We start from the raw sequence: 27,266 nt of genomic DNA, 5'->3' as shown, positions 1-27,266 counted from the left end.
ACGTGGTGTGTTTCTGAAGGACCCTCTAGGGAGGAGAACCAGAAGCAAGGCATCCCTTGAGTGTGATCTCCAAATGGGATGTCTTCTGTCCATTTCTTATGTGTTGCCCTGATGGTGGTTGAGGCTGGATGGGAAGGCCGCAGGACCACAGTGTGGAGAAGAGTGCTCACCCCTCAAAGTGTGGGCCCCGTGCCTTGCCCCAGCCCAGTCGTGGAACCCGTTAGGCCTGAGCGTTGGGCTGACTTTCCCAGCCAGAAGGAGGGACGTGTGCCGCAGGCCGACTTTCCCAGCCGGAAGGAGGGACGTGTGCCGCAGGCCGACTTTCCCAGCCGGAAGGAGGGACGTGTGCCGCAGGCCGATTTTCCCAGCCGGAAGGAGGGATGTGTGCCGCAGGCCTACTTTCCCAGCCGGAAGGAGGGATGTGTGCCGCAGGCCGATTTTCCCAGCCGGAAGGAGGGATGTGTGCCGCAGGCCGACTTTCCCAGCCGGAAGGAGGGATGTGTGCCGCAGGCCCACGCTTCCGCTCAGCCCGCAAACACTTATTAGTCCCGGCGATACGCCGGGCCTGGACTAGACGCTGGGATGAGTTAGGCACAGTCGTCTTCATGGAGCTGCAGAGTGTTGAGGAGAAGACACACTTAGACACTTGCGGTGCCCCCATGTATGTACTGTGTGTGCGAGGAACCTTACAGGCCCTCACCCATCTTCAGCTGAGTCCTGGCAAAGGGATGGAGATGACCTGAGCACAGGCAGGGAGGCAAGGAGCGGCTTAGAATGGCTGCATGGTGGGGGGGCTGGAAATGGAGGGATGGATGCCAGAAATTTCCAGGAGGTGAAACAGGACGAACGTGGGGACTGGGTGTGGCACATGAGGCAGGGGGAGTCCGGTTCCAGCATGACACTGAGCTAGAACGTCAGGAAGCAGGATGAGGTTGGGAGGAGAAATGTTGAGGTCATGTGTGGACAGCCCGTGGTTAAAGCGTCATGGGGCAGCCAGGTGAGGTGCCGCTGAGCTGGAGCCTGGGCTTAGGGAGTCCCACTGCAGGGCTACCTGGGGCATGGCGAGCTGAGGTTGTGAGGCAGGGTTTTCCGGCCAGACCTTCACGATGGCCAGTTGCCTGCCATTGTAAATCCCTGTCCCTTCCCAAGGCTGCCAAGGCTATCTTGGGGAAAGTATCCATCATAGTCTATGAAAAGGCTGCCAGGTCTTACCTTAAGAGAAATAACTTGGGGCCGGGCACGGTGGCTCAAGCCTGTAATCCCAGCACTTTGGGAGGCCGAGACGGGCAGATCACTAGTTCAGGAGATCGAGACCATCCTGGCTAACACTGTGAAACCCGTCTCTGCTAAAAAAAATACAAAAAACTAGCCAGACGAGGTGGCGGGCGCCTGTAGTTCCAGCTACTCAGGAGGCTGAGGCAGGAGAATGGCGTAAACCCGGGAGGCGGAGCTTGCAGTGAGCTGAGATCTGGCCACTGCACTCCAGCCTGGGCGACAGCAAGACTCCGTCTCAAAAAAAAAAAAAAAAAGAGAAATAACTTAAAAATTCCTCTGTAGTTATATCTCCAGACAGTATCCTGGCTTAGCATCAGATGCAAATAAATCACTGTGATCCGTTCCCGGATGGGTAAAGCTGGGCTTTTATATGTGTGTGTGTGTATATATATAACATATATAAACATATATATCATATATAAAACCTATATACCATATATATAACGTGTGTGTATATATATGTAAAAACACTTTCATCTTTGAACCGCTGTCCTCCAATGTTAACATTAAGAAATATAGTCGTATCGCATGGTTGTTTTGAATCCAAGTGATGTCACAGTCAGTATCCTTTTTATCAGTAGAACAAACGCGAACACCCGTCAGCGGCATGCTCACCGAGGTGTCCGAGGTGTCTGAGCAAGCAGTAAATAATGCGCTGCCGCTGCCATCGCTCTGAGATCTGGAGTCTGAGACGTGTTTAACACAATCAAAGGCCTTTGATAGGACTGCTAGTCCATGGTGTCTGTGTTCTGACTCCCTGTGATTGCCCTTCAGCTGTCTCAGTCAGCCGTGGGCTGGCCCATTGTCTGTACACGTGTATACATCAGCGCCTATTGTCTGTGCACATGTGTATACATCAGCGCTATTGTCTGTGCACATGTGTATACATCAGCGCCTATTGTTCGCACCACGGTCCATGTCATTATATCATCATGCGATTCATGCGTTCTTCAAGCCTTTGTGTTCTCTAATCATAACATGATGTTACACTAGACAGAAGGGATCTGTGAAATTCAGTGTGCACTAAGGGTTGTTAGAGATTCCAAGAGTTCAACAGACTGGGTTTTGAAGTTATTGTAGGTTTTTTTTTTCAGAGGGAGTTTCGCCCTTGTCACTCAGGCTGGAGTGCAGTGGCACAGTCTCGGCTCACCGGAACCTCTGCCTCCCCGGTTGTTCAAGCGATTCTCCTGCCTCAGCCTCCCAAATAGCTGGGATTACAGGCGCCCATCACCATGCCCAGCTAATTTTTGTTTGTTTTGTTTTGTTTTTTTGAGACAGAGTCTTGCTAAGTCGCCCAGGCTAGAGTGCAGTGGCCCGATCCCGGCTCACTGCAAGCTCTGCCTCCGGGGTTCACGCCATTCTCCTCCCTCAGCCTCCCGAGTAGCTGGGACTACAGGTGCCCGCCACCATACCTGGCTAATTTTTTTGTATTTTTACTAGAGACAGGGTTTCACTGTGTTGGCCAGGCTGGTCTCGGACTCCTGACCTCAAGTGATCCACCTGCCTCAGCCTCCCAGTGCTGGGATTACAGGCATCAGCCACCACGCACAGTGTTTTTAAAAAAATTTTTAGAGGCGAAGTCTTGCTCTGTTGACTAGTCTAGAGCACAGTGGTACGATCATAGCTCACTGCAACCTCAAACTCCTGGGCTCAAGCAATTCTCCCACTTCACCCTCCAGAATAGCTGGGACTACAGGTACATGCCACTGCACCTGGCCTTTTTTTTTTTTTTTTTTTTTTTTTTTGGCAGTGGTTTCACTATGTTGCCTGGTTCAAGAGCTGGTCTCAAACTTCTGGCCTCAAACAATCATCTTACCTTGGTCTCTCAAAATGTTGGGATTACAGATGTGAGCCACTGCACGTATCCCACATTGTAGGTATTTTACTCAGAAATCAATTTCTAATTGTCATAAACCTATATGTTAGGAAGTTGTTGAAATTAAATTTTCTTTTAATCATTACATACATTGTTTACCATTGACACGCTGGCTGCTAGCTCAGGTAACTTCATAACTAAAGTATGTGTTGGTAATCAGTTTCTCTTACTAATGTCCTGATACATTTTGCTTGCACAGGGATTTTGCTTATGTAGCAAGAGATAAAGACACAAGAATTTTGAAATGTCATGTATTTCGATGTGACACACCAGCAAAAGCCATTGCCACAAGTCTCCACGAGATCTGCTCCAAGGTGAGGCGCGTCAGGGCAGTGCGGGCCGCCTCGCTCTTTTTTTCTTACCGCATGAAGGGACGTGGAAGGGCAGGGGAGGGGGCACATCGACCTGCAGTAAGCTCAGGGAGAAGTAGGCAGACTGTTCAGCCAGAGTCGTTGAAGTATTCTTGCTGCAGGCCAGGCATCGCTCTGAGTAGCACTCCATCTGCACAAAATGAATAGAACCGTAGTCCCTCCCGCAGCCTGGAAACATACATATCTCAGGTAGGCACAACAATGACAGAGATACGTACACCCTGGAAAACAGGAGAAAGGGGTCAAGGTGGATTTTCCAGAGGCAGGGCCATCTGACCTGAGGTCAATGTGGGTAGAGAAAAAGGCTACAGGAAAGGAGGTGGCAAGAAACCATCCGGGGTTTCTGCAAATGCAGGGAGCTAGGGGTTGCCATTAACACACACGGACTTCCTGAGGACACACAGTGTCCCGTAGAAGCTCCCTGTCCAGCTGGGAGGCAAGACTGCGGTCACTGTCTCATGCTAGTGAGGGTCCCGCTTCCTTAACCAGAGTCACAGAGCCTCAGAATGAGAACAAATAGTCTGGCGTCAGCAGTCCAGCCTCCGCCTCCCACAAGCATAACAGCCCCCTTGCAGACATCCCCCCACCCTCTGCCCTGCACACCCATAGACTCCCACAGATGGAGTCTCTTACTTTTCAGGAGGAGGTTCTATTACTGCGCAGCTCTGGCTGTTACAGATTTCTTCTTTACGGTGACCCAAAATCTTCCTCTTGGAACCTCCAGGTACTGACTGGAGATCTGCCATCTGTAGCAGCAGAGAAAGGTCCCCCATTCTCTTTGCTGGCCAGCTCTTTAGACACTTAAAACCTTGCTGTGTTTCGCCATGTGTTGTGTGTTTTAGAGGTGCTGGACAAGCATCTGTCATTGAGTCTTCTTGCCCCTGACTTCCTCCCTCTCCAGATCCCCCACCCCATCTCTGCAGCCACCTTTGGGTCGCATGGCTATTCTAGGCCCCTAACCATCGTTTTCTGGGCACACTCTTTTTGGATCCCCCAGATGAACACAGTATTCCAAAAGTGAGCGGACAGCAGACCAGGGGCTGCTCTGTCCTTTGACCTCCATGGATACACTATTGTGGTGCTCGATGTTCTTGGCAACCACATCACCTCCTGATTTCTCTTCACATGGTGGCAGCCGAACCCCCAAGACACTGACACAAGTTTCCTTCAGCCAGGCCTGTTCCATGCCCCAGACTTGCTTAATTTCTTGAATTTAAATGCAGAATTTTGCCATCCCTTCTGTTGAATGTCACCTTTCTGATTCAGGCTGACATCATAACCGAGCGTCACTCCCACAATTCCTCCTTAGCTGGCAAGACCCAACCCAGGCCAGGGATTGGCCCAGCCTGTTACCCGGCAGGAGGTGCAAGCCATGGTGCCTGAGGGAGGGACAGGGGCAGGGACAGGGAGCTGTCCCCAGCCTCAGAATGAAAGAACACCCCAGTCTGCTGCTCTGACTCACATGATGGGGACGTGCAGGATGGACACTGGTCTTGAGATCACCACGTTTATTCCAGCCCATGTTCACATTCTTGCATTGATGAGACTGGGGTGTTGCTGCCGTTTGCAGCATTGCAGCCTGCTCCCTGGATTTCGTTTCTCATTCATTCATGCAACACATAGAATGGAATGCCATTTATGTGCCAGGCACCATCAAAGGCACTGGGGAGAGAACAATGACCAAAACAGAAAAAAAAAAAAAAAAGTCCTTGCCTTTATGGAGCTTTATTGTGCCATAAAGCCCCCAGAACATGGCCTGGCACAGAATAAGTGTGCAGGAAACACTTGATTTTATTCTTGTCAGCAGCCCTCTTGCTCGCTGCCCCGGACATGGATCTGGAGATAGGCAGAGTGGAGGTCTGTGGTGGAAATGACTTTCAATCCACTTGGAATGGAAAACTTAGTCTGGGAATGAAGATCCAAGTTACTTTTGAGGTCACTAAAGGGTGGGCTTCTTTCAGTCCCTAAACCCACAGCACCATATGTAACTGGTGGAGAACAGGAGTATAAAGTGCTTTACTCTTAAGTAAAGCAGGCATCGGTGTCCTTTACAGAAGAGAAGCAATTTAGAGCAGTTTGAGGATAACAGCAGAAATGGCAGGTGCATTAGTCTGTTTTCACACTGCCAATAAAGACATACCCAAGACTGGGTAATTTATAAAGAAAAAGAAGTTTTATGAACTTTCAGTTCCATGTGGCTGGTGAGGCCTCACAATCATGGTGGAAGGTGAAAGGCAAGTCTTACATGGCGGCAGGCAAGAGAGAATCAGAGCCAAGTGAAAGGGGAAACCCTTGATAAAAACCATCAGCTCTCGTGGGACTTACCACCACGAGAACAGTACGGGGGAGACTGCCCCTATGATTCAGTTATCTCCACCAGGTCCCTCCCATAACACATTGGAATTAAGGGAGCTACAATTCAAGATGAGATTTGGGTGAGGACACAGCCAAAGCATGTCATCAGGGAACATTTCTCAGCACTTATGCTGTCTGGGCCTTCCCTGTGCTTACACAGCCACTCATGATCCTCAGAACTACTGTCTGAGACAAATACTATGATCACCTCCATGTGCAGTCGAGACACTGGAGGTCAGGTCACTTGCCCAAGGTCGAGGTCACACAGCTAGTAAGTGGCAGAAGTGCAGTTTGAACCCATGTACTCTGTCTTCAAAGGGTGGCATTTGGAAGCACCGGAAGAAGCCATTGCTGTGGCTGCCACTGGCCACTGTGGGCCGGCAGGGTCCATGCAAGACCAGGGAGACTCGTTTGAGTTGTTTCTAGTAGAGGCGGGAGCCTGGTGAATGGAAAAAGTCCATTCCAAGCAATCAGGGGACTGCTACTCTGAGGAATAGTTTTTCACCTATCATCCCCAGAGAAAATTAGCAGAATTCCTCCACAAAATATGTAGCCCAGAGATACAGGGTGGAATTTCAGGCAGTAGACTAAAGCTGATCTAACTTGGAAGTGAAATCAACCTAGACACTTTACGGGCTGGAATAGCTGAAGACATGGGGGCTTGAACCCACACTCCAAAGCTGTGCTTTTTCCCCCTTAGATTATGGCTGAACGGAAGAATGCCAAAGCCCTGGCCTGCAGCTCCTTACAGGAAAGGGCCAATGCGAACCTCGACGTCCCTTTGCAAGGTAAGTCAGCAGCACCTCCTGTCTTCATTATGGCCCTGTGCCCCGGTCCAGGACTGAAGGCTCTCACATGCTTCTCTGGCATTTCCAGTCTCCTTAAAGAGCACACTCAGCTCAGCACAGTTTGAACCCACACGCTGGGCCCCACAGAGGCGCAGAGTTGATTTTGCATCACTAGGGTTAGGCACAAAGCCAGAATGAGTTTTGTTTTTACTGGACAAGATTAAAGAATATTGTCTTTAGTTTTTGCCTTTGTTTTCATTTTATTTTGTATTTTATGTTCTTCCTGTTATAACTCATGTGCAACCTGGGGTAAGAACCCCAGCTAGTTTAAAAACACGTGGGTTGGGCTGGTCTGAAGGTAGTGAGTTACCTCAATTGATGGTTCAGCCAGTTACAGATCAACCTCCTTGTCCTCCTCTTTCTCCCCTTCCCACTACTATACTTGACTAATCTTAAAAACAGAAAACATGGGCCAGGCGTGGTGGCTTATGCCTGTAATCCCAGCACTTTGGGAGGCTGAGGCAGGTGGATTGCCCTAGCTTAGGAGTTCGAGACCAGCCTCTGCAACACGGTGAAACCCCGTCTGTACCAAAATGCAAAAACTTAGCCGGGTGTGGCGGCGTGCACCTGTAGTCCCAGCTACTCAGGAGGCTGAGGCAGGAGAATTGCTAGAACCCAGCAATTCTCAGGTGATGAAGGTTGAAGGTGAAGGTTGCAGTGAGCCGAGACCGCACCACTGCACTCCAGCCTGGACAGCAGAACAAGACTCTGTCTCTAAAAAAAAAAGAAAAAGAAAACATGGTCGTTGAGTACTGAGGGAACTCAGTTATTTTCCTATGTCTCTGGTTGTGCCCTTTGAGATTGCATTTTCTGTGGGCATCAACCACACCTAATTAAATAGGACACCAAAAGCTGCTACGTAATATACATCAAAGAGACGGTAGCAGCTTTAACACAGAGACGCCACCTCCTGCTTTCAAATGCATTCCTGTCTTGAAAGTTGAATAGGATTTTGACAGAGCCCCACTATGTGGAGTAATGCTGCTCTTGTAGAATAGTTGCTACATTTCCATCCAGAAACATAGGGCGTTATGGCACAGGGGGTGTCCTGAGCATTCTGATGATGCAGAGCTACGGCTCTTGTGTACATGTGTGTTGGAACCACTGAGAAAGATGTGTTGCTTTTGTTCCCTATAGTAGATTTTCCAACACCAAAGACTGAGCTGGTCCAGAAGTTCCACGTGCAGTACCTGGGCATGCTACCTGTAGACAAACCAGTCGGTATGTGAAACGTTTATTGTCTTTCCACTTTGCAAGTGTGCGGGAGCTCACAGGAGGCGTTCACCCTCCCTCCAAGGAGGGTGAGGTCGGCTGTTTACTCTCGTGCCTCGTCTTGAATCAAGCTGTCACCCTGTCACCTGCCAGAGAACATAAACGGTCCTGATCAAAAGATCAGTAGAGGGACAGGCCCTGCTGCTTTGACCTGCCATCCCCAGCGTACAGGACTTTAGCAATACAGACATGGATTTCTTGTGTACCCAGAAGTCTAGAGCTGTGTGAGCCAGGGCTGTGGAAGAGCTTTGCTGCTGTGAAACGAGGCCTCCATCTCTGAGGCCGGGGCACCTGCTTCGTGTCTCGTCAGCTGGCGGGCCAGGAGAGAGGGCTGCGGAGGCTTCATGCTGTCAAGGAGTGACACAGTAGTGGCACACACAGCATTCAGCTCACTTGCCAGTGGCAGAATGTAGTTGCTGGGCTATACCAAGCCAAAAGGAGACTGGGAGATGGAGCCTTCACCAGGGTTAAAAAAGGCTGTGGAGAAATCGCAAGCCGCATACACTGCCGGGGGGCTGTAAGATGGTGCAGCTGCTTTAGAAAACAGTCTGGCATTCTTCAGAAGGTGAAACATAGTTACCTTAGAACCAGCAGCTCAGTTCCTAGGCATAGACCCAAGAGAAATGAACAAAAACATGTATGCAAATGTTCACAGCAGAATTATTGATGAGAGTCAAAAAGCGAAACCACCCAAATGTCCTGACAAGTCCACTGACAGTTAGATAAATAACAGGCGATACTTCCATACAGTGGAGTTTTATTTGGTGATACAAAGGAGTGAAGGACTGAAGTGTGCTATAGCATATATGGATGAAGCCTGAAAACATGCTGTGAGAGAAGTCAGTCCCAAAAGACTGCGTACTGTGTGATTCCGTTCATACGAAACGTCCCCAATAGGCAGATCTCTAGAGTCAGAAAGTAGGTAAGGGTTGCCTTGGGCTAGAGGCTGGGAGGGCGGGGGGAAATGGAGAATGACCCCTGCCAGGTACGGGGTTTCTCTTTGGGGTGATGAAATGTTCTCAAATTGATTACGGTAGGTCCAGCATGGTGGCTCACACCTGTAATCTCAGCACGTTGGGAAGCCAGGGCAGGTGGATTGCTTAAAGTTCAAGACCAGCCCAGGCAACATGGCAAAGCCTCATCTCTACAAAAAAAAAAAAAAAAAAATTAAACAATTAGCTGGGCATGGTGGCATGTACCTGTACTCCCAGCTACTCCAGAGGCTGAGGTGGGAAGATCACCTGAGCCTGGGAGGTCAAGGCTGCAGCGAGCCGTGATCATACCACTGCACTCCAGCCTGGGTGACAGAGCGACACCCTGTCTCAAAAAAAAATTGATGATGGCGATGGTTGCACTCTGTGAATGTACTAAAATCCACTGGATTGTACACATTACATGAGTGAATTGCGTGTGAATGATACCTCCAGAAAGTTGTCACTCCCACCCCTATCCCCCAGAAAAACTGGGAGCAGCCGGCAAAAGGGCCTCTCTGAAGCGGGGGATCCACTGTAAAGGAGCCGAGAGATGGCGAGGGTGGGGAGAGGCTGAAGGGCCATGGTCTGCTTATATAGCCAGCGTGTCAGCACCAGGTGCCCGGAGCTTCTCCTGACTCTCCTTTCCTACTGAAAAGGCTGGTCTTTCTGTCTTTCTGTCTTTCTTTCTTTCCTTTCTTTTTTTTTTTTTTTTTTTTTTTTGACAGAGTCTCACTCATTTGCCCAGGCTGGAGTGCAGTGGTGCGATCTCAGCTCACTGCAACCTCCGCCTCCTGGGTTCAAGCAATCATGTCCGGCTAATTTTTGTATTTTTAGTACAGACAGGGTTTCACTGTGTTGGCTAGGCTGGTCTCGAACTCCTGACCTCGAATGATCCTGCCTCAGCCTCCCAAAGGGCTGAGATTACAGGCACGAGCCACTACGCCCAGCCAAAAGCTGGTATTTCATTCCTGTTGCGCAAACATGAGAATGAAGTGTCCTGGCTTTTATTAAAAAAGATCAGTCTGGGTGTAGCTATTATTGGTGATTTGGGCCCACATTTGAGTGTGGTAAGTGGCTTTAGGACACTTTAAATTATCCTTTTCTGTCCCCAGGAATGGACATTCTGAATAGTGCCATAGAAAATCTCATGACCTCATCCAACAAGGAGGATTGGCTGTCAGTGAACATGAATGTGGCCGATGCCACTGTGACTGTCATCAGTGAAAAGGTGAGAAGGAATCTTCGATGGCATTGGCATGTCTGGGTTACAGTGAGTATAAGATACAGTGGTTTTCTGTGGAACTTAGGAACATAGTCAAGGCTGGAGTTGTGCGTCCTTGATTAAGATGGCCTGCATTTGAAAGATTTGGCCCTTTGTCTGGGTCTAAATCTGTGCGTACCTCTATTTTCCTGTGGTCTGAGAAACTTCTTTTCTGGTGCTCCTGATTCTGTCTTCCTCATGTGCCCCGGAGACAAGTTGTTTGCTAGAGGTGACAGTGTGAGGCTAGCCGTCGCTCACTCTCAGGGCGCCCGTGTTGCCTGGGCTGTGTGATCTGGGGCTGGGAAGCAGAAGATGCTTCCATTTGGGAGAGCCCTGTGACTCTCTCGGTAGCAGAAGGAGCTACTGGCTGTCTTGAGAGAGGCCACATTAGCCTCAGCCCAAATTATCCCAGTTTTGTGATTGAAAAAATTGAAGCATAGAGAGGCTCAGTCATTTGCCCAGCGTCACACAGTTGGAAGCAATGGGATCAGGACTCAAATCCAGGCAGCCTGGCCCAGACTCGAGCCTACTTTTCTATTCTGCCTCTGTGAGCACCTGCCATGGAAAGACCACCAGTCATCAGCCTGCTCCACGGCCGCCCGGTTCACCCTGGAGAGAGGAGCAGGGTGCGCGTTGCCTGCCTCCAGCTGGCATGCTGAGCTCTCCTCCGCTCTTCAAGCAGGTCCCGCCCTTCCCCACCCCAGCGTCATCACAAGCACTGCACCCTCCATGCTCCACCCTCTGCCTACCTGACCCTTACCCAGATCTCCACCACAGCCTCCTTCCTCCTGAGAAAACTTCCCAACCTCTCACACTAGCGTACTTTGCTCATTAAACACTCCCAAGGCACCAGAGTGAATATTTAATAAGTCAAGATGTTAATGATCCAAAAGTCAACATTTTGGATGTGTTTATTAATTCAGAACTTGCATATGGTTCTTGCAAAGGATGTAGTGTTCATCCCTATAAGAAAGAATTCTGAACATTTCTTTAGCTGCCTCATATGGATCCCAGATGGACACCAGTTTGCCAGAAAGAAAAGAAAAAAACAATATGACAAATTTTTGTTGATTTGGCAGCTTTTTGTTTTATATGGTTTTAGATGGAAATGTGATTCAATGTGTTGTTTAGTTTGGGTAAGAATCACTGGACGAAGAAAGACACCGTGAATCCCTTTTTTCTGGTGCTCTGGGGGTTTACTTGGGCAAATGGGTTTTGGGCCACCGGGTGTCCTGTATTGGGCTAGATGTAACAAGTGTAGACGGCATTGCTCCTCCCGACAGTGAACTCACAGCCACATGCAATAATGGAGAATGGGACGCACATCACAGCCCATGACAGCAGTGCAGTTCAGAGCAAACATGACCTCCGGAACAGGGTAGCCACACAGTGATGGCCTCTTCAGACGTTTGGCAAGGTTCCGCTTTTTGAGAAAAACACAGGTCCTTTCTGAATTGGCCTGGCTATACTTTCTGAATGCCAGTTCCTATGTGCTGCCACTCTAAGCCTGATCCTGGCACCTCCTGATTGGATGCCGCATAATGTCTCCTGCAGAATGAAGAGGAAGTCTTAGTGGAATGTCGTGTGCGATTCCTGTCCTTCATGGGTGTCGGGAAGGATGTCCACACATTTGCCTTCATCATGGACACGGGGAACCAGCGCTTTGAGTGCCACGTTTTCTGGTGCGAGCCTAATGCTGGTAACGTGTCTGAGGCCGTGCAGGCCGCCTGCATGGTGAGTAATCCCAGTACGGGCTGTTGAGCCCTCCCGCCTCTGCTCATCTCTAATATGCCATGCATTAGAGCAGAATCACTCACGGAAATGGAAAAAACCCTATCCCTAAAGTAATGCTTTACTTTATAACGCTGTCATTCCTAGGGCCAGAATCAGTTATGAGAAACAGATTACATCTCAAAAGGCCAGGACTCCTGGAAGAAGTGGGCCAGATAGAGGCTCCAACGAGCTTCACAACCACCAGCTTGACGACTGTCAATCCTTGATCCCAGATCAATTTCATATGTGAAATGTTGGTCATGCATGAGTTGGTACTGTTTGGATTCAATTCAGCACTTTAAAAATCGATACATTGAATGACTTTTATTTCCAGTGATTGGTTTCTGTACACTGTTCTTATACATTTTATTTATATCCATTAACTCAGTTAGGTAGTTGTTAGTTCTGTTTTATTTATGAGAAAATAGAGAGAAAAGTTAGAGAATGGGCCCCAGGGCTTGTCGGTGACAGAGCCGAGCCTGGATTCAGCCCCAAGTCTGCCAGGTGACAAAGCCAGGACTCTTTACACCACATGGATACTTGGAAACAAACAAGAACACCTCATTATTCCTCCATCATATGTCCTTTGTGCCCCTCTTATGCCAGACACTGCAAATAAAAATGAGGGAACTGGGCTGGGTGCAGTGGCTCACGCCTGTAATCCCAGCACTTTGGGAGGCTGAGGCAGGCAGATCACTTGAGGTCAGAAGTTCGAGACCAACCTGACCAAATGTAGAAGCCCCGTCTCTACTAAAAATACAAAATTAGCCAGCATGGTGGTGCATCCCTGTAATCCCAGCTACTCAGGAGGCTGAGGCAGGAGAATCACTTGAACCTGGGAGACAGAGGCTGCAGTGAGCCGAGATCACGCCATTGTACTCCAGCCTAGGCAACAAGAGGGAAACCCATCTCAGAAAAAAATGAGGGTGCTGTATGAGTGTGGGCACCAGAGCCTATGGGCAGGTGTGTTCTAGCAGCAGGTTGGGTGCTGGGCCCGAGTGGAAGGAGGTGCAGTCCGGATCATGGTGGGCTTAGGATGGTGTGTGGAGGCCTGATTTTCTTCAGCAGGGATCGCTAAACTGGGGATTGAATTGATTGTATTTAGATTTTATTATTTATTTATTTATTGAGATGAAGTTTTGCTCTTGTTGCCCAGGCTAAAGTGCAGTGGCACGATCTAAGCTCACTGCAACCTGCGCCTCCCGGGTTCAAGTGATTCTCCTGCCCCAGCCTCCCAAGTAGCTGGGAAGACACGTGCCCACCACCACACCCGACTAATTTTTTATATTTTTAGTAGAGACAGGGCTTCACCATGTTGGCCAGGCTGGTCTCAAACTCCTGACCTCAGGTGATCCACCCATCTCAGCCTCCCAAAGTGCTGGGATTACAGGTGTGAGCCACCACACCCACCCATTAATTATTTACCGCACCCATTAATTATTACCACACCCAGTGATTATTTAGATTAATAATTAATCTAAATTAATAAATTTAGATTTTAGAAGAGTATCCAGCAAAAAAAAGAAGACGACAAAGTAAAGGATAGGTTGGAGGAACAAGGCTGAGGTGGCGATCAGGCAGGAGGCCAGTTACCTTCTGCAGGTGGGAGAGGAGGAGTGTGCACGCCAGGAGAGCAGCGTTGGGAACAAACAGGAGCAGAGGCTTTGAGAGGCGCCGAGCTGCCTGGTTGGGGGAGAACTGCTGCATGTGAAGCCCTGTGCTTCATTTAATTCAGCCTCACACTTGCGGGCTGGAATCTGGGGCGTTCAGCCTGACTGAGATACAATCCTTGCATTGTAGAGCTCAGGTTTAGTGGGCAAGACACAGAAACCCAAACTCTGTTACAGTGTAGAAAGTGCTGTAAATAAAAGTATGAGGATCTTCACTTTCAGCCTGTGCCACATGCCTGTAGTCCCAGCTTCTGAGGAGGCTAAGGTGGGAGCATGGCTCAAACCCAGGAGATCGAGGCTGCAGTGAGCTGTGATGGCACCACTGCAGTCCAGCCTGGGTGACAGAACGTGACCCTGTCTCAAAAAAATAAACAAGAAAAATAAGTATGAGACTGTGCTAGATTGAGAAGTAACTGGGAAGAAAAAGACGTGGAGGCCCTAAAAGCAGATAACTTACAAAGTTTGCCAGTGAGGGGGAGCTTGAAGGGCGGGTAGCATTGGAGGGTTTGGTCATGTGTTTATTTCAGGACAGGAGAGGCCTGCCCCTCCCCGCTTTTTTTTTTAAGAGATGGAGTCTTGCTGTATTCCCCAGATTGGTCTTGAACTCCTCCCTGGAACGACAGGGGAGCACCACCATGCCCAGGTTTTCTTTTGTGGAAAATGGTGGTAGATAAAGAACCGAGGAGGTTGGGTGCAGTAACTCACTCCTGTAATCCCAATACTTTGGGAGACTGAGGTGGGCGGATCACTTGAGGTCAGGAGGTTGAGACCAGACTGGCCAACATGGTGAAACCCGTCTCTACCAAAAAATACAAAAATTAGCCGGGTGTGGTGGCATGCACCTGTCGACTCAGTTACTCAGGGAGGCTGAGGTGGGCGGATTGCTTGAACCTGGGGGCAGAGGTTGCAGTGAGCTGAGGTTGCACTACTGCACCTCAGCCTGGGTGAAAAAGTGAGACCCTGTCTCAAAAAAAAAAAAAAAAAAGCCACGTATAGGGACTTCACTTCTGAATTAGTTAGAGGCCTTTTACTTTGCAAGGATAGTCCAGAAGATGCTGAGAACCAAGAATGGGTGGAGCTTAGGGAAGGGAAGGGAGTTCTCTAACCGCCCCCAACTCCCCCATACAGCATATTGTGAGGTTACGAATGAAGGGAAAGTTTGCATCTGTAATTCCAGCTACTCGGGAGGCTGAGGTGAGAGGACCCCTTGAGCCCACGAGTTCAGGTCCAGCCTGGGCAACATAGAACGGCCCTATGTCTAACAAAAATGTTAAAAGGATGAGGTGGGAGAGCAGATGGCAAAGGTGGGGCACAGAAAAGAGCCACTTGACCTTTATCATTTGAAACAGAGCAAGAAGGAGGGAGAAGGGAAGGCTGGCGTTAGACGCTTGTTATCTGGTGTCACACTTACACCATCCTCTGTGAGAGTGGCTAACTTCCTCCAAGAACTGTGGGGCCAGGATTCTAACTCAGACACCCTGAATATGCAGGAGCAGGGCTGGGGTTCAGGGGAGCAGGGACAGTAGAGGAGTCAGGTGAACCCGCTGACCAGGTGCAAGGAGTTGATGAGATAAAGGAGATCTGTGAAGAAAATAGAAAATGGGAGATTTCAGCCCAGTGAAAATGGATGACGACTATTTTGGTATTTTATGAAGTTGCAACAGATCATAGCAGATGGTTTTAGTCATAAAATGAATGGCTTTCAGACTTAATTATACGTTTTAAGTGATAACGACAATGAGCTTTATCTCTTGGCTACAGCTGGTTTTCTGATTCTCAGATTCATTTTCCCTCTTGGAAACAACTTTTACTCATTTGCTTCCTATTTTAATTGTATCACTGCAACGAGTGGACCCAGCTCAGCCAATCTAGTGTAAGGCATACTAGTAAAATCAAACCGTTCTTCCCTCCCGCCCGCTCTGAATCCAGTGTTTCTGGCTCAGGGGCTTTCTTCTTGGTTCAAATCTGCATGATTCTCCATGTGAAAGATCCATATGTGAATTTATACCATGTGAATATCTATTGACACAAACATTCTTTTGAATCTACTTAATTTTTAGGCATATTTTACAGCTGTGTGGTATAGGCCCAACAGAAGACATTTTGGCAAAATTTAGAATAGAACAGAGAGGGATCCTTTATGAAATCCAACACTTAGGTGCGGCTTTGATTCACGCTGCATGTGTGTGACTACGGTTTGAAATTCCAAGTCCAGAGTCCCAGGTTGCCATGTATAAATCCGTGCTGTAGATGTGTGTGGTTTGAGTTGTGATGTGAGCCTAGTAAGATATCTTACACAGAGGAGACATGTAATCAATCATCATTTTTCATATGATTGATTTGAAAGGGGTTGTTTTGTGGCCTAAAAGGTATGATAGAACACTGCACCATATCCTTCCCCCAGAGTCTTGCTTCTTACAGGGACATCAGCCTGTTCCATTACTAAAGAGCTTGTTAATATTTAAGTTGATTTTTTTTAAAAAGCCATGGAATGACAGTCCTGCCTTGGTATATACATAGGGGATTGGTTCTAGGACCTCTGAGTATACCAGAATCCTGCATATTCAGGTCCTGCAGAACCCACGCAGAGGGAAAGTCTGCCCTGTGAATAATTGGGTTTTGCAAACCAGGAATACTATTTTCAATCTGTGTTTGGTTGAAAAAAATCCTCATATAAGTGGACCTGCACAGTTCAAACTCTGTTGTTCAAAGATCAGCTGTATTGTATTTTCATTATTTGTTTATTTTGAGACAGGGTTCTCTCCGTTGCCCAGGCTAGAGAGAAGTGGCCACACTCACAGCTCACTGCAGCTTTGACCTCCCAGGCTGAAGCAGTCCTCCCACCTCAGCCTCCCAAGTAGCTGGAACCACAGGCGTGTGCCACCACACCTGGCTAATTTTTGTATTTTCTGTAGAGACAGGGTTTCACCATGTCCCCTGGGCTGGTCTCAAACTCCTGGGCCCAAGTGATCCGCCTCCCTTGGCCTCCCCAAGTGCTGGGATTACAGGAGTGAAACACCATGACTGGCCAGGTCAACTGTATTTTTAAATGTTTGGATGACAAAAAAAAATTTTTTTGATAACTTTTAACTTTTTATCTAATCTTAAAGAATTACTTACCTTCCCATTATGCAAAACCAGGTGGACTACATTGTTATATTTCTGAAGAACAGGAATTATCCCTTGTGCCAGTGCTAATGGATTTTTAAAAATTAATCCATAAAAATTTAGACTTGTATGTAAAATGTATCCTGAAATCTTAATACCTCATCTTTTTAATTAAAACAGGAAATAGGGAAGGAAACAAACGTTTTTGAATGCCCTCTGTGTTGGTAGACCTATTTCAGGCGTTCCTCAAGCACTATCAGCATTCCTCATTTAATCATAACACCCTCTCTAAACAGTGCCTTCTTCAGCCATTTTACAGTTGAAGAAACTGAGGCTCAGAGAGATTTAATAATTTGCCTGGGGTTCACAAGTGATAGACCTTAGATTCAAACCATGTCCTTTCTACTGTGCTGTCAGTGCGCCACGAGTACCCACCTAGATCTGCATGTCTCTGATGAAAAGTGTAACACACTCTCTCCCAATGCTTTCTGGTTTCATTAGCTCATTGACTGTGAGGTGTATTTGCTGCGGACTGTCAATATAGAGGACACCTGGAGGGTGGAAATGGATGGAAGGAAAGGGTGGCAAAAGCCAAAACCCCTTTGTTGAGCCTAATATTTTAGAAGAATTTAAAGCACTCACATATAGAAAAAAATAACTCTTGGATTTATGTTTAGGAACTAGGTCATTAACCTTTGGGAGTCAATGTATGGGACTTAAAGTCATATTAAAGAAGAAGAAATAATATGTCATTAATTACCTTAAAACACGTTTTGTTTTATTTCAGTTACGATATCAGAAGTGCTTGGTAGCCAGGCCGCCTTCTCAGAAAGTTCGACCACCTCCACCGCCAGCAGACTCAGTGACCAGAAGAGTCACAACCAATGTAAAACGAGGGGTCTTATCCCTCATTGACACTTTGAAACAGAAACGCCCTGTCACCGAAACGCCATAGCTGCACATGGGAAAAGACTCGGCTATTTACCTGAAAATTGACTAGCTACACTAAAGAAAATGAACTCTGCCATCTGACCTTCCATCCAGTTGCTGATGCTTTGTCTTCAGAGAATTTACCCTTAACCAAGCAGTGTTAGACAAGCATGTTCTCTCGTCTTGCCACCATCATGTGATATGAAAAGAAGCATGAATAATTTTTTTTGCTGTAAGTTACATCATGCGCAGTGGAAGGTCTTTTTCTTATTGTAAATATTGTGAACATTACTTAACTTCACACATACAGAGAGAAGAATGTGGCCACACCCCTCCTAGTGAACTAATGCTGCGTCCTTGGAGTGAATGATGCGTGAGTTAGTTTCACTGTCTTCTTGGCTGGATCTGTCACAAGCAACATTTAAGTCCTACTGCACTTTGCCCTGTTATCCACATTGGAGTAGGCACTGCATAGCAGATACCATTGAATTGCTGTAAAAATAGGATGGCGAGTTTGTGTTTTAATTTTTCATAAAATTGAACCTGTTGGTTGACAAAATTGGCTGTTGGCATCAGTATAGAAACCAACTGGCAGCTTTCCTTGACAAGCTCTTTGACACATGGATACCATTTCATGTCTACAGCTGTTTGTGGGATGTTGGAAAAAGTGAAACTTCAAAATTGATGAAAAACTAAATTTGAGGAATTAAAATCGAACAAAACATAGCTTTTCTTTTCAGATGGTTTTCAAACTGATTATTTTTAAAAGAGATTAATAAAATCATAATGCATTTTGGGTGGGACATATTTCAAACTTCTGCCTTATATTGTACGGTGCAGCTAGAGAATTATAGTTCACTATGGCCATTCTCTACATAAACATTAAGATGAAATACTCCTCATCAGCCTTTCATCCTTAGTTTGAGAACTAGCTGATATGCAATTTGAAGTTGAGGAAATATCATTGATATTTCCATCATGCACAATTATTTTCGATTTCTACCACCATGTTATTTTTGCTAGTCCATGTGCTAGAGGTAAAGGTTCTGCTGGAATTCTGCATCCAGCTCAGTCCCCCTCTGATGCTTTTTGCCCAGAAAGCTGTCTGTCCATCATTTATTGTCCATGGCAACAAATTACATTAGGTTGAACCTTTCCTTGAATTTATGTATTTAATATTAGAATTTGTTGGACTCAACTAGATACATTTTTAAATTTATATTTTTTCCATTTTTACTTTGAAGATTTGAAATTTTCATATCTGAGCAAAGTCTACATAGAAATAATGGACTATTTAACAAGTTTCCCAAAAATAGCATTTTCCTGCTCCTTTTTATGTAGATGAGAAACTTAGCTGTAAAGACATACAGATTTAGACTCTTGTTGACATTGTCGTTTTAAAAGGAAGTTGCTAAGGCGATCAATCTCAATATTAGTCTTGTTTACTTCTTTTTAATGTTAAAATTAACATTTACAACATCCAATTATAAAAGTAATGCTTTATGTTTATGCACTGCTATGTACTTGTCTAAATGATTTCCACATTCTTATCACATTTGAGCCTTACAAGGTAGAGAAGGTACTAATACACTTTAGAAGTAAAAATATGAAGTACCAGGAGGCTAAACCCACTGGCCTAAGATCTCACCAAAGTTCATGAGATAACCAGGACTAGGACCCACGGCTCCCGACGCCCATACTTGCTGTGTTATGCTGCCTCCATATCTGTCAGGAAGAGCCTTTCCAGAACGACTCAGCATATACTAAGAAGAGCAGGTATGGAAAGATCTATTGTCAGGCAATCTTAGAATTCCCTATATGAGTGGGAGAAGGATGTCCAAATTCCTTACGCAGTGGTATTAATGATGATGCCATTGCCTTCTCTAAGTCCAGGACTGTTTTCCTACAGTGTGCCTCAAACGTGTGGTAGAGGACAGGATTCTACATTCACAGCCTGTTCCATCTACGAGCTTTTCCAGATGCTACTTGTGGTAGAGACATTCCTAACTCATGGTACTTAGCCACCAGAGATCATGATGGAATGAGTGGGTGGCTTTTCTACCAGCCATTCCTTCAGAATTCATGAGGGGTGGGGGGCAGGGGGACTGGAATTGTCTTAGCACCCTAATGTTATGACAAAACTATGCTACTTTAGAAATGCAATCTACTTTTCACCAATTGGATCTGAAGTAACCAATGACATCATAAGAAATCACTGCATTAAGAAAATTCTTGCCGTGCCCTTTGAAAAGCTGTTCAGAAATCATTTACAGTGATCTTTCATCATGGTCTCTGTAGTGAAACGTTTTAGTGTGATAAATTTCAAAATTCTAAACAAATTACCCACTTTTATATTGGAAATCTCTACCAGAACCCCCTCTTCATTTTTTAAGGCATACATTTGCTTGTTTTCAAGATCAAGAATTCTGAGCTAGCTTTAAGTAGCAAACTGATTTATATATGCAATTATAGGATGCATTAAGATGAATGATAGCCTTTACATAACATATTGAAAACTTTACTGCAGATGTTTTGTTTTGAAAATGGCATTGTATGGTAAATGCAAATTAATTTTGTAAAATTATGTTAAACAGTATGTTCAGACACTTTCTGCCATGGCCAAAAAGTATGTATGAAAGTATGTGTGTATTTGTCTGTGAAAGGATGCCAATGTTTTACCTGATATCTTAGTGACACTTCAGTTATCTATCTATGCATTCTTTAGATCTGTGATTCGGTAAACAGGCAGCCATGTTCACGATGCCTTGTATGTCTTACCATATTTTTAATTAACCTGTTAAATACAGCTTAAAATATTTTTATTTTATTTATTCTATTTTTACTGAAATATACTGCATTATTGTGTTAATGTATTATCTTTCCTGGATATTATCTCCTAGTATATCCAGATCTAAGTAATCTCAGTGAACTATACATTGCCTAAAAAGTGGTTTTGTAATGATTTATAGTCACATTTCTATTGGGATATGTAGAAGAAAAGGCAAAATGCTTAAAGTTCCTTTTATTTTTTAAAAGCAGCTAGATAGACACAGACTTGCCACCTCATACATCTGCTCCTTCGCAGTGTCAAGGGGAATGACTAGCCAACACGCCTATGGCTAAAAACTTTCCTTTGCAGACTAAAGCACTGCTTGGTGCTTCGTTTTTCTACCCTTCACAACATGTGTGATTTCACCTAAGAGATATATACATGTCCACATGCCCTTTGTTTCCACCTGGATATAAGATCACTCATAGCTAATTAGGACCATTGTTTTTTGTTCGTCTGTCTTGTTGCATGAAGGGACACTAGACCCATTTCCATTAAAATAAGTTCTTGGTGATAAACTGTGGCACTGCTACTTCTTTTTAAATCCACTTTATGATTTCAAGATGGACACTTGTAAGATGACTTGACACAAGGCCATTGCCTGGAAGCCCCAGAACTTTCATGGCCTGTTCATGTCCCAGGCATTGCAACACAAACTCAAGATTTCGCCACAACATGACAAGCACTTTCCTAACTGATATTAGCACAATTTAACTAACAAGCCCCTTCGCTCTCTAGTTGGCCAGGCTTAACCTAATACACATCTAACGTGTGCCGCATGGCCAGTAGAAAGTTTAATTTCAGCTTCAGGGCAAAGATACCCACTCACACCGTGTCAATTGTGAGCAGTAGTCCCTGGCCTCCGGAGCAGCTTGCTTCCCCTGAAAACGCTTTGTTTTCCTTTACGCCCCTTTTCCTGTTGACCACTTTTACACATTTAAATGTAATTTGTTGTGAGAATAAATTTAGCTGCATAAAACGTTTGGCTCATTTATCTGGCATCTTAGTCACATATACAAGGAATAGAAATAGAAACTTAGTGTCTCTAGTTATTTTTAAATTATTCTTACCTCACACTTCTTAGAAATCACTTTAGTAAGGGCGGGCATGGTGGCTCACGCCTGTAATCCCAGCACTTTGGGAGGCCGAGGCGGGTGGATCACGAGGTCAGGAGGTTGAGACCATGCTGGCTAACACGGTGAAACCCCGTCTCTACTAAAAATACAAAAAAATTAGCTGGGCGAGGTGGCGGGCGCCTGTAGTCCCAGCTACTTGGGAGGCTGAGGCAGGAGAATGGCGTGAACTCGGGAGGCGGAGCTTGCAGTGGGCAGAGATCATGCCACTGCACTCCAGCCTGGGGGACAGAGCGAGACTCCGTCTCAAAAAAAAAAAAAAAAAAGAAAAGAAAAGAAATCACTTTAGTAACGGAGCATTTTGCTTTGATTAGTTACTACATATTTCTGCCTGGTAAGAACTAGGAAGTAACTTTAAATTTTGAGGAATTACCCCATGCTTATTTGGTGATCAGGAAGGCCAGCTGGCCTTCTGGACACAGAAGCCTATTTAGTCACCAACTTGAGTCTTTTGTAAGCGGTCTTTCTAGGATTGTGATATTTCAGCACAAAGAAGTTTATCACTTCCTTTAAGAACCTGACTTCAAAGAATAAAGAATAGAAGTGTACACACACTGGCCAGGCACAGTGGCTCACGCCTGTAATCCCAACACTTTGAGAGGCCAAGGTGGGTGGATCACAAGGCCAGGAGATCAAGACCATCCTGACTAACACAGTAAAACCCCGTCTCTACTGAAAAATACAAAAAAATTAGCCAGGCGAGGTGGCGGGTGCCTGTAGTCCCAGCTACTCGGGAGGCTGAGGCAGGAGAATGGCCTGAACCCAGGAGGCGGAGCTTACAGTGAGCCGAGATGGTGCCACTGCACTCCAGCCTGGGCAACAGAGTGAGACTCCGTCTCAAAAAAAAAAAAAAGAAATGTACACACACTAAATCCAAAATGAAAGGTAACTAGAAAAATCAGTTGAATCTGATTTAGCTTAACTGTTAGGCACAGGAAGGCAGATAAATAGAATTTAAAGTATGTCCCCGCTTTTTTTTCATCTTGCGCTTCCCCAGTGGTTTCTCTCTAGGCAGTAAAAAAGAATAAAATTTCATTACAGTTTCAAGCATTGTATGGTGGTAAATAATTTCAGATTAAAAATATAAATTTGCTATTGGAGTATCTGAATACCAGTAATTTCATTATTTATAATTTTGCAGCACTTTAAAGTCTAAGAATGTAAAATGCCAAGTGAAATGTGTCAGTGTAATCAATATTCTCCTTCATTAGAATTCTCTCATATTGCTTTTTTTTTTTTTCCCAGACAGAGTCTCACTCTGTCGCCCAGGCTGGAGTGCAGTGGCGCAATTTCGGCTCACCGCAACCCTCACCTCCCGAGTTCAAGCAATTCTCATGCCTCAGTCTCCCGAGTAGCTGGGACTACAGGTGTGCACCATCACGCCCGGCCAATTTGTATATTTTTAGTAGAGACAAGGTTTCATCACGTTGGCCAGGCTGGTCTCGAACTCCTGACCTCAGGTGATCTGCTCACCCCAGCCTCCCAAAGTACGCGATCCATCATGTCCGGCCTCATACTGCTTTTATCCAAAGTACCTTTCCCTTTTCACTCCACCAAAGCATTTAAATAATTGATCCTGTCCTTCATAGAAGGTTGTCAAAGAAGAAAACTGCAGTGTAATTAATGAATGGTTTAATTCAGAATCTTCATATACTTCTAAAGAGAAAAATAATTTAGTGCCAAATTGCATGTTAGGAGATACTCAATGTAAGTGGCAACAAATTGTGACTTCAATCACGTGCTACTGTAGAGATGAGAAAATTATCCTAAACTATTCCATAACAATGAGCCCTAACATCACAGAAAATACACTTGAAAATAAAAACCTCAGACCTGTTACTTCTGGACGATGGAATACTTTGCAGTCTGGTATCGGGGAGGGCCGGGAAAGGATAAGGGATTCTTGTGATATATAATGGGATTCTTTGCTGAACAATTTTAAATTAAGCTGCACTGCCTTCCTTGAGGCATGGACTACTCTAACCCAGATAGAAATCTGGATGGGTAAGAGGATGAGCCACATGCTATAATTTCAGGGCAAGAAGATATTGTTTCATTTTCAAAATCAGCAAAATAAGCTGAGCATTTTATGTCTTTCTGTACTTTTCAAGAGTGATAATTAACATGGGAAGAATTCTTTGGGAATTTAAAATATAAGCCTGGTTCAAGTATAAAAAGTCTTGTTTTCTTTCTTCACTGACACTTTTTTTTTTTTTTTTAGGCAAGGTCTCACTGTTGCCCAGACTGGCGTGCACTGGGGCAATCTTGGCTCACTGCAACCTGCGCCTCTTGGGCTCAAGCGATCCTCCTACCTCAGCCTCCTAAGTAGCTGGGACTACAGGCATGTCCCACCACATCCAGCTAATTTTTGTATTTTTTGTAGAGATGGGGTTTTGGGGTTTCACCACATTGCCCAGGCTGGTCTGGAACTCCGGGGCTCAAGTGGTCTGCCCACCTCAGCCTCCCAAACTGCTGAGATTACAGATGTGAGCCACTGCACCCAGCCCACTGACAAGTTTTACTGATAAATGTAAATCTAAGCTAAAAGAAAATTTATTACCGCTATAATAAAATTTGCCATTCTCTTTTAATCCTCACTTCAAATAAGAAAGTAAAAATAGAATATCAGAGCTGAAATAGACCTAAATATTCATCTTGAAGAGGGTAATATTCTAAAAATCATGCCACCTGAATTGAGCATTTTAGGAATTTACATAACATTTCTATACAACTGAATTACAAAAATAAAACTTTAAATTCAAACTTTATGACTATGTCTATGAATGTTTTTAAACAATAAGATATGTAGTTGTATCTTATGCTATTTAATGACAATTTCTGTTGCCATGATGAAAAATCAATAGACCCAGAAATGATAACCATACCAATTCTTGGTAGGCAATTGATAATACATTCAAGATGAATCGACATTTCATATAATTAAGAGTGCTACAATATATTTAATTGTGCATCAGAAATGATTTACCAAAGTTTGATTCCTGTGTGTTGTTTGAAATGACTTGTAGATTTTGTTGTATCACCTGATCTTTGAAGAGAATCAGAAATGTATGGGTTACTTCAACAGTAGGTATCACTTGCATTCAACAGTTTTGCCTCTTCAGAATTATTAATATTTAGGTGGAAATTTGCTCACAGTCTTTTTTTATAAGAGTGCTTGACATATAGGAAGGGAGAGATGATTGTGTCCAGTCTATTCACGATCCTGGAAGCTCCCCCAGTGAGAGACACCTCACGTAAAAGCGTCTCTGAGCTACACACACCTGGCACTTGGGAACTTCCTGCGCTTCCTACTTAAACTCAACTTCAGTCACGTTACAAAAACTCATGTCACTCCCTGTTCAAAGAACAGCTTGATATTTAAGAAAAAAATCACCCTTGATCGTGGTTGAGAAAGTCACGACTCCAACTGCGTGGATGCTGAAGAGCAGTCAGCGGGCGGGAGAGGCCGGGATCGCTTGCCCGTTCGGCTTTCTAATGAGCTGCCTGCTGAAAGGAGGCAGTGTTTCCTTCCCCGCAGGAGAAACTGGGCAGCTTTAAGTCCAGCCTGAAAGTTCACGGAGTGAGATCAGTTCTGACAGCTGACACTGAGTCTCTAACTGGATCCTCTCAGAGCAGCACTGATCGGTTGAAGTCTCTGAATTCTGCTTTGCTGACTCCTACATTATTGTTTCTCACTTGTCTGAATTCTCTGAAACTAATATCACACTTAGAAGATCCCTAAGTGACCAAAAGAATGAATACCTTGTGTCGAGATGTGGAACCTTCAGAGAAATACTAGACTTTGAAAAAAAAAATCAACCGCTCTTTGGCCCCTATAAAAAAAAAAGACAATCAAAGCCATCGCCGAGGAGGCCTGAGTAGGGAGGAACGTGTGTCATCTTTAGGCTTTTCCCCTTTTCTGGATAGTGAAGGTGTGGGAAGGCAGGTGGGCACAAGTGGCTTGGGGGCAACCCAATGACAGTACAAATGTTGAGTTGGCATCCGAGATCTGATCCCTTGGGGACTTGAAAATGGCATAAAGACTGGAGGCAGAACAATCTCGATGGGTTTCAGAGCAACCATTCTGTCTTCTGGCCGAGGTCTTATGAAGTGTGTCTGCCGTTCACGCGGTCTGGAGGGACAAGTGTTCTTCATAAATGTAGGCACTGCAGGATGAGGGGCCAGCTTGTGTTTTCTGGTCTGCGAGGAAGCCCCCACTTGAGCAGTATTTTTCTGGGGAAGAGATGGTTTTGCTATAGTCTCTGATAGATTAGCACTGGCTTTAGTTTCTCGATTCAGGAACTCAGCAATCTTCATTTGGATGCCATTATCAGTAGTGGCAGCTTTTGTCAATGATGTTTTTGATTTTTTCTTCTTCTTCTCCCGTTTTGATGATTTACCCAACTCAATCCCATCCAGCAGACCCTTGGCTGCAGCTCGGGCCAAAACATCTTTCACAGACACTGTCTCAGAAGGGTCCCGCTGCAATTAAAGAAGCACTTACTAAATGTGGGACTTAGCTATTATTGTGTCTCTTGCAAATATTTATCAATGTATCAGTAAAAATAAAAAGACTCTCTTTATTATACTAAAAGAAATAAATAGTTTTTAGGCCATAGTCCCCAGTCTCATAAGCCTCAGCAAATGCCAAAAACAAACACAAAAATGTAAACTTCCCCATTTATGAACCTGATACCTGATAGAAAAAAAGAATCACAGGGGTTGTTTTTTTTTTGTTTGTTTTTTTGTTTTGTTTTGTTTTGTTTTGTTTTGAGATGGAGTCTTGCTTTGTTGCCCAGCTCACTGCAACCTCCCAGATCTCAGCTCACTGCAACCTCCACCTCCAAGTTCAAGCAGTTCTCCTGCCTCAGCCTCCTGAGTAGCTGAGATTATAGGCATGCACCACCGCGCCCAGCTAATTTTTGTATTTTTAGTAGGAGTTTCACCATGCTGGCCAGGCTGGTCTCAAACTCCTGACCTCAGGTAATCCACCCACCTCAGCCTCCCAAAGTGCTGGGATTACAGGCATGAGCCCCCACACCTGCCTGCTTATTTCTTACATATGAGGGAAGATGCACTAGATGTTGACAAAATGCTTGGGGAGGTGGGGGAGGCAGCCAGGCAGAAGAGGAACACTCTGGGGAAGTATAAAGAACAGGGCTGGCGGGTGCGGTGGCTCACACCTGTAATCCCGGCACTCTGGGAGGCCGAGGTGGGTGGATCACGAGTTCAGTCAGAAGTTAAAGATCAGCCTGGCCAACATGGTGAAACCCCATCTCTACTAAAAATACAAAAATTAGCCAAGCGTGGTGGAGGGCGCCTGTAATCCCAGCTACTTGGTTGAGGCTGAGTCAGAGAATCGCTCGAATCCAGGAGACAGAGGTTGCAGTGAGCCGAGATCACGCCACTGCACTCCAGCCTGGGCTACAGAGCAAGACTCCGTCTCAAAAAAAAAAAAAAAAAAGAACAGGGCTTACTTGCCACACAGCGGTCATTCTTGCTGCTGCCCTTTAGCTGTTTATGAAATGCAAACACATCTTTACAGAATGTGCACAGTTTCTGGCTTACTCTTATGAGGCTTTGTAGTTTA

The 27,266-nt window shown here is 45.4% G+C and overlaps 2 protein-coding genes and 1 long non-coding RNA gene across 55 annotated transcripts in view; 2 read left to right on the top strand and 1 right to left on the bottom strand.

The window, feature by feature from the left end:
* Positions 1-21,522, top strand: part of APBB2 (amyloid beta precursor protein binding family B member 2) — a 409,320-nt gene extending 387,798 nt beyond the window's left edge. For 40 of the 50 annotated variants that reach the window (XM_074039650.1, XM_065544921.1, XM_065544916.1 and 37 more), the window contains 6 exons: positions 3,351-3,465; positions 6,578-6,665; positions 7,863-7,946; positions 10,084-10,199; positions 11,787-11,966; positions 17,571-21,522. In XM_074039650.1, coding sequence (XP_073895751.1) covers positions 3,351-3,465; positions 6,578-6,665; positions 7,863-7,946; positions 10,084-10,199; positions 11,787-11,966; positions 17,571-17,738 — 751 coding nt within the window. In that variant the 3' untranslated portion in view covers positions 17,739-21,522. Of the gene's footprint in view, positions 1-3,350; positions 3,466-4,162; positions 4,247-6,577; positions 6,666-7,862; positions 7,947-10,083; positions 10,200-11,786; positions 11,967-17,570 lie in introns of all 50 variants that reach the window. The other 10 variants (XM_015450293.3, XM_015450286.3, XM_074039648.1 and 7 more) reach the window with 2 other exon arrangements.
* Positions 21,523-22,910: 1,388 nt separating this feature from the next.
* On the top strand, positions 22,911-24,444 carry LOC141410291 (uncharacterized). Its single transcript, XR_012434800.1, has 2 exons — positions 22,911-23,043; positions 23,898-24,444. It is a non-coding gene; the product is annotated as an uncharacterized lncRNA (long non-coding RNA).
* NSUN7 (NOP2/Sun RNA methyltransferase family member 7) overlaps positions 24,424-27,266 on the bottom strand; it is a 54,757-nt gene continuing 51,914 nt past the window's right edge. For all 4 annotated transcript variants that reach the window (XM_074039665.1, XM_045392288.3, XM_065544926.2 and 1 more), the window contains one exon: positions 24,424-26,158. In XM_074039665.1, coding sequence (XP_073895766.1) covers positions 25,529-26,158 — 630 coding nt within the window. In that variant the 3' untranslated portion in view covers positions 24,424-25,528. The remainder of the gene's footprint in view (positions 26,159-27,266) is intronic.

Source organism: Macaca fascicularis, chromosome 5, assembly GCF_037993035.2.
Source record: "Macaca fascicularis isolate 582-1 chromosome 5, T2T-MFA8v1.1".
In the NCBI taxonomy this organism is placed as follows: Eukaryota; Metazoa; Chordata; class Mammalia; order Primates; family Cercopithecidae; genus Macaca; species Macaca fascicularis.
The sequence above is the reverse complement of the archived record's forward strand: the minus strand, read 5'-3'. Positions and strand labels throughout refer to the sequence as shown.